The sequence below is a fragment of the Rhinichthys klamathensis genome, unplaced genomic scaffold (assembly GCF_029890125.1).
Source record: "Rhinichthys klamathensis goyatoka isolate OS25496 unplaced genomic scaffold, OSU_Roscu_1.1 h1tg000107l_1, whole genome shotgun sequence".
Classification (NCBI taxonomy): domain Eukaryota; kingdom Metazoa; phylum Chordata; class Actinopteri; order Cypriniformes; family Leuciscidae; genus Rhinichthys; species Rhinichthys klamathensis.
Genome location: NW_026606645.1, coordinates 2190001 through 2203888, shown reverse-complemented (window position 1 = coordinate 2203888; position 13888 = coordinate 2190001). Strand labels below are relative to the sequence as shown.

General features: G+C 37.8%; 1 protein-coding gene across 1 annotated transcript; it reads right to left on the bottom strand.

The window, feature by feature from the left end:
- Nucleotides 1–951: 951 nt before the first annotated feature.
- On the bottom strand, nucleotides 952–7891 carry etaa1a (ETAA1 activator of ATR kinase a). The gene is made up of 6 exons (XM_056253624.1): nucleotides 7594–7891; nucleotides 7037–7171; nucleotides 6883–6956; nucleotides 6685–6794; nucleotides 1835–3390; nucleotides 952–1479 (listed from the first exon to the last, which is right to left on the bottom strand). The coding sequence occupies exons 1-6, from the start codon at nucleotides 7730–7732 to the stop codon at nucleotides 1358–1360; spliced, it is 2136 nt and encodes a 711-aa protein (XP_056109599.1). The 5' UTR covers nucleotides 7733–7891; the 3' UTR covers nucleotides 952–1357.
- Between the last annotated feature and the right edge of the window lie 5997 nt (nucleotides 7892–13888).

Sequence of the window (13888 nt, the reverse complement as noted above, 5' to 3'; positions counted from 1 at the left end):
TTTAGACCCTAAAGAATCATACTAGCTTGTACAAAAATGGCATTATATGACCCCTTTAACACTTTGCAGACTCTGCTCTGGCTGTGCGCGTTTACGTTTTGAAGGAGGCGTGGCTTTGGAGACGCTCTGAAGGGAGGGTGGGATCTCATGCTCTCAAAGCTAGCTTGCTATTGCTAGCATTTCCCAAATTGCCTACTTACCTTTAAGTAGTACAAGGTATTGGTCAGATAGGCAATCTGAAAATGCAAATAACAGGATAAGGATGTTTAAAAATCATGTAGTCACATTAGCTGAATGAATCGTTCAGAAGACTTTATTTCTATGACTTGACCGGGGACCAGTTTCATAAAGAGCCATCATGATATGACTGTGTCTTAAGAACTAATATGACCAACTTGCAGTTAGTTGGGGCTAATCGGTCTTACGTTTCAGTATCAAATTAGACCAATCTTCGTGTTTATGTAAGGAACTTAAAGTTATGAAGTCTTAAAGAAAACATTTTTGGATGACTTGTAAGACTAGTCTTAGCAGTTTATGCAACCAGTCACAGGTTTTTAAAACCCAAATTTCCAAAATGAATGTTCAAAATGACTGGGAGAACCTGAAATAGATTAATTATGATGAAGTGTCGCTCTGAAACGAAGCATATAGATGAAATACAGGACATTTGTAAATTATTTAATATTCCCTTGATTACAATGACAGTTCCAACTCAATAAATACTGTTCATCACTTACTTGAAGTCACTTTATTATTCTGGGCTTCTTATTTTAGCACAAAGACTCATACATTGACAAAAACAGTCAAATCAACCAACCAACATTTTTAAAAATTTCTTCTTCATTATAAACTGAACAAGAGTGATTTACTTTAAGCATTGTGAAAATTAAAAGTTTAAAATAAAGATTGAAGGAAATATTTATTATACAATTTACTTAGAAATGCATAAAAGTGACTGAAGTGAAAAGGGCAGCTCCTCCTGATTTTCTAGAAACCAATGGGGATCCATTGAGAACGTCATTATACATGTTTATCAAAAAAAAGTGTTTATCTAGGGTCTCTCGATGCCCAAACGGAAACGTTAATGGCAAACCATATGACCTTAGATCAGCATTTTAATGTTCTACACATAAGAATGGCCCTTAAAGCAACAAAAGCCATTGTTCCAACAGTTTTGGTAACATTTTGCCCACAAACAAAGTGGCATGATGCAGGACAATTAGATCCATGAAACTGCACAGATTTGTTGCTTATAATGGGAACAGCTTTAGTTGTGATGTCGAAACAGTGTAACTCTTTATATAGACATAGACCTCTGCGGGCCTGTTTTGTTGTACATCTCCATAGTAACGCTGTATCAGACAGGAGCTCTGAGGTTCTGATTGGCCAGCATCTTGAGTCTCCGCCTCTCCATAGCCTGCTTCTTCTTCCTCTCGATCTCAGCATCACTGCACCTCGCGGCTTCAGACTTACACACGTCTACAGAAAACACAGACACACACACGGAATAAGCAATATGAGTAAGTGAATATAACACCAACAGGGGTATTTGATTAAATAAATATTACATTTCTGTTTAATTATTTAACAGCCATTTTAAAAGGATTTATCAGCCAATATATGAGTTATCGACTTTCAAATACAAATAATTATATCGGCCAAAATTTTCATATAACCGTGCATCGGGATTATCCCTTGTGCTCATTTAGTGAAAAACTGGAAAATGTGCTTGAGTCTACCTAGATTTTTTGCTTTTTTTTTTTTTTACCGTATTTTAGACATTTTACCCCTAAAAACCACTTGCAACCACAATAAAACAAAGAGTATGTTGTACCTTTGGCGAGGCCCGGCGCAGACCTGAACGAGTCGCTGTATGGCTTCTTGAACTGGTGACTGTCCGATATTCTCACATCTGATTGGAGGACGGCCAACACGCCCCTCTCGTGACCCTGCTGAGAGGAGCTGCTCACCTGTTTAAATTTATACGGCCCATTACTTAAGGGGCCAGATGGTCTCATTGCGTCACATGACACATTAGAGCCGAGTCCTGTAGGCCCAGAATTCACAGCATGAGCTTTCTGCCCGTACAGAGACGCTGATGTGTATGCACTGGACATGGAAACATTAACAGCCGGCCTTTTGGGTGGACAAGGATGAGCAAATACATTTTGCTGACTAGCCGTTTCACACGGTTTGTTTTGCGCTGCTTTTGTGGTGTTGTGTTGGCCGTTTGTGTCTGGGGTTTCAGACTTGCCAGGAGGTAACTCCTCAAGATTATCACACGCCTCACAAAACAGATCATCGTCCTCGGCGCCGTCATCCCAGATGTCATCAGATGCAAAAAAGGAGTCCAAGTCTTCATCCAAGACATCACTGAAGCCATCTTGGCCTGTAACGGCATCCTCTTCTCTTTGTTCGATACCTCCAGAGTTTGGATTTTGGTGCGTGCTGGGCGGCTTTGAATGAAGGGGTTTTATAGTACTGAGGCCGGTGGACGGCAGCATTTCTTTGGTGTTTGAATGGAAACGGCGCGTTGAGGAAACACTGTTGAGTTCAGATGAATTCTGAATAACCGGATGCTGTCGTACTTGCGTTTTGTGCTGAGATTGCTGGTTCTGATTGGCATTAAAGCAACTTGGAGCAACTGGCAAAGCTTTACTCATGGGAAAAACCTGATTTGTGCAATTATTTTCAATGTGATTTCCAATTCTAGGCAACCCTCCACAAGGCTTCGCCTCTACCCGAGAGTCCAGCTGAAAAGTTTGTTCGCTTTTCGCCTTTTGCCCTTGAAACGTGCCACATTTAACATCCTTTTTAGCTACTTGCGATTTGTTTGCCATTACACTTAAGGCAGTTTGATTCTTGTGAGTTTGTTTTTGCGTTGAACTGTGCTGCGGTGCAGCAAACAGATCTGGGTTTTGCGTCATCTCCAATAGCAACGAGTCATCAAGTAAACCGTCACTGCTCCAATCGTCATCAAAATCATCAGCATTGTTAACTTGCTGACTGTCACTGTTTGCTGTCGTACAGAACGAAGAACCTTTTCGTGAATCACAGGCTTTCAAAACATGTCTCTCAGGGACAACCTGAGTATGAAAACTCGACGCCTGACTGAGACGCCCGCTGAGCTGTTGAGTCGGCCCATCAAAAAGGAAATCAAGATCATCCTCCATCTCCTGATTAAGCCCCCTTTCATCAACAGGCTTCTTGTCATTGGGTTCGAGAGCAGAACTCTTCATGACAGAACTGACGTGAGCTGTTGTGTATCGGTCACCATGTAGCGGCTCTTTTGAAGCCGGTTCATCCGAGCTCTGTTCTTGAGCTTCATCTTGCCTCATGTTGAAGTCAAAGCGCTTCGCCAGCCGCATTAGATCTTCTACAGTGCTCTGTCTGCGACATACAAAACAGCAGAATTCAGATGAATATGGACAATAACCAAATGCATTAATATGATATATATTTGCACTTTTCTGTACCATTTACTGTAAATGGGTAGTTGGTGCATAAAATGTAAAATGCATCTTCGCACCTTGCGGCATTGATACTATTTGACAATGTGAAGCTGTTAGTGCCGGTCACAAATAATTCAAATAGATCTTTTGGATTGCAGCCAATATTTAAGTTCCAAATAAATAATACAATAAATAAATATAATTAAATTATTAACATTTTTAACGCATGTTACATAAAACAAATATATATTAACACAGTGATTTTTAACCCATCCGTAACATTGCTGCGGAAAGAATCGAGCATTTAGGGTTAATCGTGGTCTGTTGAATGTACTTTGTACATGCTTTTACACTTTTAAATTTCCTTTTAATGTTCGATGGTTGAAAGATGAGTAGAATAATGTCATCTCATTGTGACCAGTTTTTAAAAAGAAGCATAATATTGTGTTCATAGAGTGTGAACACTTCACTGATTGTTTAGTTAACGGAAGTTACACCCTTAATTCAAGCAAAGCGTCATGGGGCATAGGAAAAAGGTGGATTGAGCATGTTTGCAGTGCATTGTGGGATTTATGACTCCCTGATCAGTGCGCTGACTACTGAACTTGGGAGCTGACTGAGACGCACCCTTAAGCCGTGTGCCCACTGTATGATTTATAATAGTCCTTTATGATTGTTTGTTTATCAGACTGTAGGAACATGATCCTCGCTGTAAGCCATGTCACACTGTGGGATCTCAGTTGTCATTAATGTCAGACTGTACGCCGATCAAGACGCGTTAAAAACGGACACTCTAAGGGTGTCACGATTTCGATTTTAAATCGAAATCGATCGAAATTAAGTCACAATCTCGAACTTCGAATTAAAAAATGGAATCGTCGATGCTGCCACGCCCCCATGTCACGGAAAAAAACCCGCGTGTTGAAGTGCTGCGAGTCAGTCAACCTCCTCTAACTTAGCTACAGCCAGTCAAAAGATAGCATGGCAACTGCAGATGCAGGAGACCCATCGACAGAACTTGAACCGTCTACTCTGTCATTGAAGTCACCAGTGTGGAAGTATTTTGGATTTCCAGTGAGTTATGTTGTCAACGTTCGCGCTTCAAAAAAGCCACAGTTTGCAAGCTCTGCTATGTGCGTGTACCATATTATTCCACTGGCAGCACGACTAACATGGCAGGGCATCTCCACAAAAACATAGATTTATTGGTTAAATCAACAACTGTTTGTTTGTTTTGTGAACTTGAATGTCGTCATCTGCCTGTTTGCGAGGCCTCGCAAACAGGCAGATGTGTGCAAAGAAAACCATCTCTCAGAGAGCGTGCGAGTACTGAATAGTTTAAAATTGCTTGAATGTTCAAACTGGTAAGACTTAAAAAGATGTGCAAATGGTAAACTTTAGTTACTCACGATGCAATGCTGACCCGATTATGCAAGTGACAATTCCGTCATGTCACGACTCCCGAAACGTGAGAGCAGCGCGCTTGACGATCGCCTTGTGCAACCCATTTTGAGAGACAGAGAGAGAGAGAAGACGCGGCACTGCTGAACACCCACGCTGTTTGTGAAATTGCATTTCGCAGACAGTTTAAAATGACTGATTTGATTTTATAATCTGCGTATGGCAGGTTATTTTGCTTAAGTTTCCAATTGACTAAAGATATAAGGTATTATATTATTATAAGCACTTTGTTGTTAATAAATGTTTTAAATTTGACAATGTAGTGTGGTACATTGCGAACAAAGGTCAGATATTATATTGCATAAAAGTATATTCTAAAAATGGCATAGCAACCTGTGCTTTTAAAAAAAATAATAATGTAAAAATCGAGAATCGAACCGAACCGTGACCTTAGAATCGAAAATTCAATCGAATCGAAGATTTGGAGAATCGTGACACCCCTAAGACACACGCAAGAAGACTCGTCCAGAGTTTTACATCATCAATCCGTGAAAAGTTAAGTGATGTGAGCTAAATAAATATAAATGCGGGATTGAAATGGTGGCTAGCAAACAAAAACAATCTCTAGAGTTAAATTTGATCATGGATTCTCTTGAAAAGAAAAATGAGAAGAAAAAAAAACGAAGACGATGAGTGTGGAGCTAGTGGTTTGTTGCTCTCTCACTTGTTGTGTAATCAGGTCCTGCACTTATATTGGTTTTTGATTTGACGGTTGTCGTAGGAGAAGTCACACTGCAGGACTATGTGTCCGAATTTGATCGCACCGGTCATTAAAGGATTAGTTCACTTTTAAAAAAACTTTTGCTGATAATTTACTCACCCCCATGTCATCCAAGATGTCCATGTCTTTCTTTCTTCAGTCGAAAAGAAATTAATTCCAGGATTTTTCTCCATATAATGCACTTTGCTGGGCACCAAACGGTTCAAGGTCTAAATGACCGTTTCAGTTCAGCTTCAAAGGGCTTTAAACGATACCAGACGATGAATAAGGGTCTTATCTAGCGAAACGATCGGTCATTTCAAAAATAAATAAAAAAAGTTAAAGTTTCATAAGCTCAAATGCTCGCCTTGCGAACTCTCCTGTTCGAACTCGTTCATCAAAATGAACGAATCTTTTTTAGAGTCAATGACTCGAAAAAAGATTCGTTCATTTTGATGAACGAGTCAATGACTCGAAAAAAGATTCGTTCATTTTGATGAACGAGTTCGAACAGGAGAGTTCGCAAGGCGAGCATTTGAGCTTATAAAACTTTAACTTTTTTATTTATTTTTGAAATGACCGATCGTTTCGCTAGATAAGACCCTTATTCATCGTCTGGTATCGTTTAAAGCCCTTTGAAGCTGAACTGAAACGGTCATTTAGACCTTGAACCGTTTGGCTACCATTGAAGTCCATTATATGGAGAAAAATCCTGGAATGTTTTCATCAAAAACATTCATTTCTTTTCGACTGAAGAAAGAAAGACATGGACATCTTGGATGACATGGGGGTGAGTAAATTATCAGCAAAAGTTTTTTAAAAAGTGAACTAATCCTTTAATCGGCTGTTGGCGAACACAGGTTTCTCAACATCTGTCTAAGACGGCCAAAATCATACAGTGTGAACCCGGCTTTAGATACTGAAAACACATTTGGTTTATTGCTTGTCATGCGTTCTTTGATTTTATTGCTGACTATTTGCTTGTTTTGAAGCTACATTTAGTTTACTGAAAATTACTTAACATACAATTGTTAGCCTAAAGATTCCCCCTCCTACAGAACAGTGGCTTACTTTGTCGACACAGGCTTGGCTTTGGGTTGTCGTACTTCCGGCGTGCAGGGAATGGCACTGTCTCCAATCCACTGCAGTAAAGATGAGTCCACTTCTTCTAGTCTTCCATTCTATAATCAAAGAAATGACAACACACACACTTTGATATTTTGAACTGAAAACACAAGCACTGTAGTAGTTCACGCTCCTCGAGCAAACCTTTGGAGCGATCCGATTGGCAATGTCCGATATATCCACCGCTCTGACATTTGCAGTTCTCCTTTGTCCATGACCTGAAAATAAATACACTTCTGTCATACTGCATGTTTAAAGAGGAATTTCAAAATGCACAATTCCAATAGACATTTATTACCATGTCGAATGGGTGATGGAGATGTCGTATCCCATATAATATCTTGATGAGAGTCAGGATCATTGCTGGGGGAGTCGTCAGGTATCAGTCTTCTGAACTGGCCTCTTGCTGGACGTGTAGGTGTTTTGAACTCCGCTATAAAACACAGGCATTTCAAAAACACATGCTTTAGTAAAGAAACGTGTGAAACTTCATAGTGATTTTATATGTGGGACTTTCCTAACTATGTTAATCTTACATGTTTCATGCCTACATCCTATAGGCCTGTTTGACAAAATTTCATAACACTATTCAATTTAAAAAAAAAAGTAAATCATCAAGTTGAGGTCTCCACTTGACCAGAGCATTTTGCTCAAAGTTTGGTCCACTATTTCATTAAAATGTTTATTAATTACAACGCAAATAAAAAATTACGAAAGTACACAACAGGAATGGCTACGGGAATAAACAATATAACATTCGTAGAAAAGGCTGGTGCTTTCACACATGAGTTAGATGCGACATAAAGCACAGAAAAGCAGAATAATGAGTGTTTTTCGGGTCTTTTGGTAACTTACCTGTGTTACGGATCTGCCCGGGATTCAGTGTCGCTGCTTTCGGGCTCCGTTTCAATCTGTTTACTTTCGACTTCATCTGCGTCAGTTTGGCGATGTCAGTTCGCTCGCTTTGTGAATCCTGACTGCGTCTGCCATCCATGTTGATGGATTACTCGGAATGTACACAGCGCAGTATTTCATCGAATTGGTGTTATATTATTTCTGCTTTTCGTTCCCATCGTGAGCCTGGATTGATTGATGATTTGTATAATTTGTTCAAATATTCCGCCAAACACGCAGTTCCTCCCAGGATTCATTGCGGAAATGTGCTCGAGGACATCCGTTGTGCGCAGCTGCTACGCAACGCAGGGACAACAAATAATAACGATTAGACATGTTTATTGTTTGTAATGTGACTGGCATTTAAATAAATGAAGAAAAAAATAATTTAAAAAACACATAATAACGACATAGCTGTATAAATAAATATCTGAAAAATCTTTAAAGACGTTATAGTTTTATAAAACTCTGTAATAGTTACATTGGGTTTTACAGTGATTTTCAAGGGTGAGGGGTTTTCTTTGACATGACGCCGCAACAACAACACCATTAATGATAATAGGAAATATAAATACATTTTCCTTCAAATAATGGTTTAAGTAATATAGTAAACATTTATAATTATCCTTTTCCGGCGATTTTTCGATGGAGTTCAAGATCTTCCCCATGCAGAATTCGCAAATGCCTTAATTGTTTCTATCACTGTATGGTGACTAGCTATAGCTTATGTTAAAATAGTATAGGCCTACTCTGCAATAAAGCTGCTTTATTAATCTGTTGAAAACTACTGTCATCAAAAATATGACAAAAAAAATATTTAGAAAACGTTTTTGCTTGAGGGAGATCCTATTCATTTATTATTGATATGATTTTACACCAGTGACAACTTAACTAGCCTGTCTAATCTCTTGTTGTGACTAGGCTATTCATCACCATACTAACAAAAGTCTGGAGACTGCATGGCTTTGACTGTCCGTCTGTGTCACTGCAGGTCAGTAACTGTAGAAAAGTGTCTGTATTCGTAGCTCAGTGTGTGTGTGTGTGTGTGGTTCAGGTATTCCATGTTATGGAGACAAAATGTCCCTACAAAGATGGCAATATCCGAAATCCTTGTCCTTATGGGTACATTTTTGGGTCCCCATGAGGAAAACAGCTTATAAATCATACAAAGTTTTTTTTTTGGAAAATGTAAAAATCATCAGATAGTTTTCTATGATGGGTAGGGTTAGTGTTAGGGGATAGAAAATACAGTTTGTACAGTATAAAAACCATTATGTCTATGGAAAGTTCCCACAAAACATGAAAACACAACGTGTGTGTGTGTGCTTTTCTGAAATGAACTGTGTCCAAATAATGGTTGATAGTGATCTTAGCTTGTCAGAACCGTTTTCCTATTGTACTTATGGAGTGATTACATTGTCTAAATGTCATAATACAGAATATGTCTACTCAGTGATGTATTTAACCCTCTGATTGTCTTCATTTAGGGTCTACACTTGTTATCTTTGGGGTCTCCAGGGACCCCAGACAATAACATTGCATTTTGTAACAGTATAATAAATTTTTTTTTACAAATGTAATTTTACTCTGTTTATTAATGTTTTTACTCAACATTTGTGCAGTTTTTGGAGGATTTTTGATATTTTTTAAATTTCTAAAAATAAATAAATAAATATTTAAATAAATAGTTTTTTTTACAAAAAACAGCATTTTATGTAAAATTCACTTTATAAAGGACCCAGATTTCTAACTTTCATTTATGGGGATAACATGGATAATTGTACATGATTTAATGTAAGATTTTTGCCCTTTTTTTGGAAAATGAAGTTTTAAAATAAAAAAATTCACTTTAACCACTATATTGCTATAGAGCTCCATTATATGCTATTTGCTGTTTGATTAACCAAAATACATCTTTTCACAAGTTGGATTCAGTTGGATTGAGTTGGATTCATATATAAATATTTTAAAATCAAAATTGTAAAAAAGAATTATATACTTTTGGTCAAAGTTTAGCATATTTTGTATTAAGTTTAGCATATTTTGTATTGAAAAAAGTTCTTCAATAATGTTACTTTATGATTAGAATCAAACCTGAACAAGATGTTACAAAAAATCTTGGAGTCTTTAGATTTTATCATTAATTTCAATTATCTGTTTTTAATATAATTCTATCATTTTTAATCAACGTTTCAGTTACAAACTGTAACAGAACAAAAAATAACAGAAATGAACAGTTATATTACATATTGAGAAAAACAAAACAAAAGTGCAATGAACTGAACAGCAATAACAAATGATCAAATAAAGCAGTAAAAAAATAAAATGGTTGTAATATAAAAATTATTTTGTTAAAAAAACTGATTGGGAAATTTTTGTTTTTTGAACAAATAAGAACAACAATTGGTGGGTGCACTGGAGGTGTTCACGAGTCAGTGCACTGCAGGCAGTATGCGTAGTACGTTGCATGACTTCTGCAGACACACATTCTGTGTGTGTGTGTGTGTGTATTTTCGTTGTGTCAGTGTCACCAATTTATATTTGTGGTGGTTCTGCATTTTATTTGACAAATTATAAGACTTTTTTTATAGCCTTACAAATGTATTTCTGTGTGTATGTGTATGTGTGGTTGTGTGTGTGTGTGTGTGTGGCGAGCATGATAATTTTGCATTGTGGATGTTTTTTACATTGTTGGAAGTGTGCCATTTCATTTCTGTCCATGTGATCTGCGTTGTTTCTGATTTTGATGATGAATATTATATATTTACTATGCGGGGTCTCCAGGGACCCCGAAGACAACAAGTGTGACTATTTTTTTCACGGCAACATAATAACAGATATCATTCCAATTTTTCTTTTCTTTTGTAGATCTATGAAGTGTTAAGAGCTGTAGAAAGTTTCATACCATTTGGACAAAGAGATTTTTTTTTTTAATTTGACCAAAAGTCATTTGCGGGTTAAAAAGACCCCAAAGATAACCAGAGGGTTAAATGTTAATGTTTTGGTTTCTTGCAATGCTTTTGCTTGTCGACGGCACCACTGCGAAGCTTCAGTGTTATTTCAGGGTAATGTAACAGGAAATAGCTGCAGGAGCTCAACATAAATTTAAAGGCTGCACGTGATCGACCTCGTGGAGGTTAAGTGGAAATGTACATCCGTTTGATGTCATACCAAACTATATCGTCGGACAATTCATAACATTAAACAAATTACTGTTCAAACTAGTAGTCAAAATGATTTACCTTGCGCCTGAAAGGGATTCTTAATCTTTTAAAATGCTATGGACCCCAAATATTATCATCCTCATGCAAATTAAAAGGCATCTATATAATTTCATGCATTAAGACCGAATTTATACTAATGTAAACTGGCAGCGCCGCCGCTCCCACCACGCGCATCACGCGCTGTGCGTAGGGCACCAAGTGCTGAGGGGGCACCAAAAATAGCCTAATGAAAAACCAATCATCAAACTTCTTGTTATAATCAGATTCAGCGCGTTCTTCCTCTTCATTCCGCAGCGGCGCCGAGCAGAGACAGAGAGCACGTCAGAAACACAGGACAGGGTGTGTGTGTGTGTGTGTGTCATGTGTTTGTTCATCTGAGCCTCATTGGTCTGTCACTGCTCGTCAATGTCAGAATATTTGAGATGACCAATCAAATCAAAGTAGGCGGGCTTTATGTTCACAGACGCTGAGCGCGAATTTTAACAGTGCAACTCGACGCTTCAGTGTACGGTCAAGTGCGAGATAAGATGTAAGTAGCTAAACTTAACTTTATTTGACAGTTTTTTTTAGGTCATAAATGTTAAACGAATGACAAAAAATAATTAGGCAAACTAATATAGTTTTGTCTAATTTCGCTATTTTGAACTGAAAATAGGCCTATGTAACATGTAGCCTAGTGTAATAGTTTAGGCTATTGTCATTGTGAGGGGACAAGAAACATGAACAAAGCCGTTTTCATCATGTTAGCCACAAGATTAATAATGAATGTGTACATATTGAGAATAAAATACAAATTGTAACCTTTAGAAAATTAAAAAAAGCCAACTTTAGGAGGGGAAGAGACAGGGCAAGATAAAAACAAAGAGAAAAAGAGTGTGATGCTGATGAGGAGAGAAAAATAATCAGCTGCCCACTGACATGGTTTTAAAGCTGTTGTTATCGATATATATTTTTTTTTTTTTTTTGCCTTCACAACATCTTAAAATGCACATCTGTAGTTCAGAAAAATCCAAAATTTCCCCCGAACACCCCTAACTAACCTGCCTCAAATTCGGAACCCCAGTGATTATAAAACCATGCCATTGCATGGTAATGAAACTAGTTAATAGTAAGCATTAGACCCTAAACTAAAGTGTTACTTTTTAATTTTTGCATTTTTTTTATAAATCATACCCTCATTGGGGGCTTAGCCCCCCTAAATGAAAATCCTAAATTAAAATGTTTTTTTTTTTTTTTAGGGGGGGGCGGGGGGGCATCATAAAGGAATTATGCTTAGGGCACCAAAATGGCTAGCAGCGGCACTGTAAACTGGTATACTATACACTACACCAATTGAAAATATTATTATTTGGAAAATATTAAATTTCTATTAAGTAATGGGCTACGTTTTTTTACTCACTACTACTTTAGATGTATTATTTATTTATTTATTTGATTGAATTAATTAGTTAAATGAATTACTTTAACTTATCCATAATTTAATGTAGCTTATTTATATCTCTTATTTTGCGGGATAGTTAACAGGATAGTTCACCCCCAAAAACTTCTGTCAGCATTTACTTACACTCATCATGTCATTCTTTTTCTTTTTCATGATTATTTTAAATTTTGACCTGTAAAAAACACTTAAAATTGACCACTTTTAAAGTTCTATTATGGTTTTAATGGGTCCTTTGGAGCTTGACTGACTTACATTTTTGTATGCAAATGAGCTGTTTGATCACAGTCTGAAAGTAAAAGTTATGCCAGAATTTCTTCCCTTTTTTGCTAAACAATTCCTCTGAGACATCTTTAAGATCCAGCTTTCCAGAATCGCTGTATAGCCGTTCACTGTATGATAGATGAAGAACATCTCATTGAATTATCAAAGCATGATATGTTTTGGTTTGGCAATTTAGCTCAGTTTCCTGTGAGTTCAGCCCATGTCCGACCAGGCCTCGCGGGTGAGTCTAATCAATAGAGCTAAGTCATTCTAAACAAGAGCAGACTGGGGATATAGTATTTGATCTGACCCGTGGCTAATAAATCTCCCGTGAACTGTTAAACTGTCAGGCTGACATGTAGACGGAGGCCTGATTGACTGCCCTGTCACTGCTAAAGCTACCTCAACAGATTACTTATGTTTATATCAGAGTCCACACACACACACACACACACACACACACACACACACACACACACACACACACACACACACACACACACACACACACACACACACACACACACACACACACACACACACACACACACACACACACACACACACACACACACACAGCTAGGCCTTTCACTTGATAAATGGCTGTTCCACGAACAGTGGGTTATTGGGAAACTCTGTGATATACGGCCCTGTATTGCCGCCAGTGCCGGTCCAGCTCCGGTTACCCACAGGAGGCTGATGATGTCATCAGAAAAGGTACCTAACGACCCCTGGTTGGCCTTTTTGTGGTTAGATCCTGATTAGAAGAGCTGATTGAATGTATGTGTGTGTGTGTGTGTGTGTGTGTGTGTGTGATAATCACTCACAGGCCTGTGTTTGGTGTGGTTTGGATGAGGGTCACACAGGGGTTGGATGATGGGAACTGTACTGTATGTACACTGACCCATCAAACAGTTCACATCTCAGTCTGTGTGATTTTGGGAGGCTCTTTTCTTGTTGTTTGACATTCTGATTTGTAGCTTTATTGTTATTCACATTCATTAACCAATGTGAGTCTTCCTGGAAACTTCTATGTGTACTTTATCTTCAGATACACCACTTCTGTGCGAGTCCATAAAGAACCATTTTTGGTTCCCTAAAGAACCTTTCAGTGAACCGTTTCTTAGTGTGAAGAACATTTTAATAATCTAAAGAACCTTTTTCCCACTATATAGAACCTTTTGTGGGATTGAAAGATTCCATGGATGTTAAAGATTCTTAATGGAACCACAGACGAACCTTTATTTTTAAGAGTGTAGTACAGTGAAAGGAATATCAGTGCTGAAACTTCAGATAGATAAATAAATGTTTGGAATAGCGAACACTGAGT

Bases quoted from the DNA above. Each gene is read 5' to 3' on its own strand.
- etaa1a (XM_056253624.1), bottom strand. From the start codon at position 7,732: ATGGATGGCAGACGCAGTCAGGATTCACAAAGCGAGCGAACTGACATC. The intron at 6,795-6,882 runs GTTTGCTCGAGG...CTTTGATTATAG, and splicing joins CCAATCGGATCGCTCCAAAG to AATGGAAGACTAGAAGAAGT. The intron at 1,480-1,834 runs GTACAACATACT...TGTTTTCTGTAG, and splicing joins TGCGCCGGGCCTCGCCAAAG to ACGTGTGTAAGTCTGAAGCC.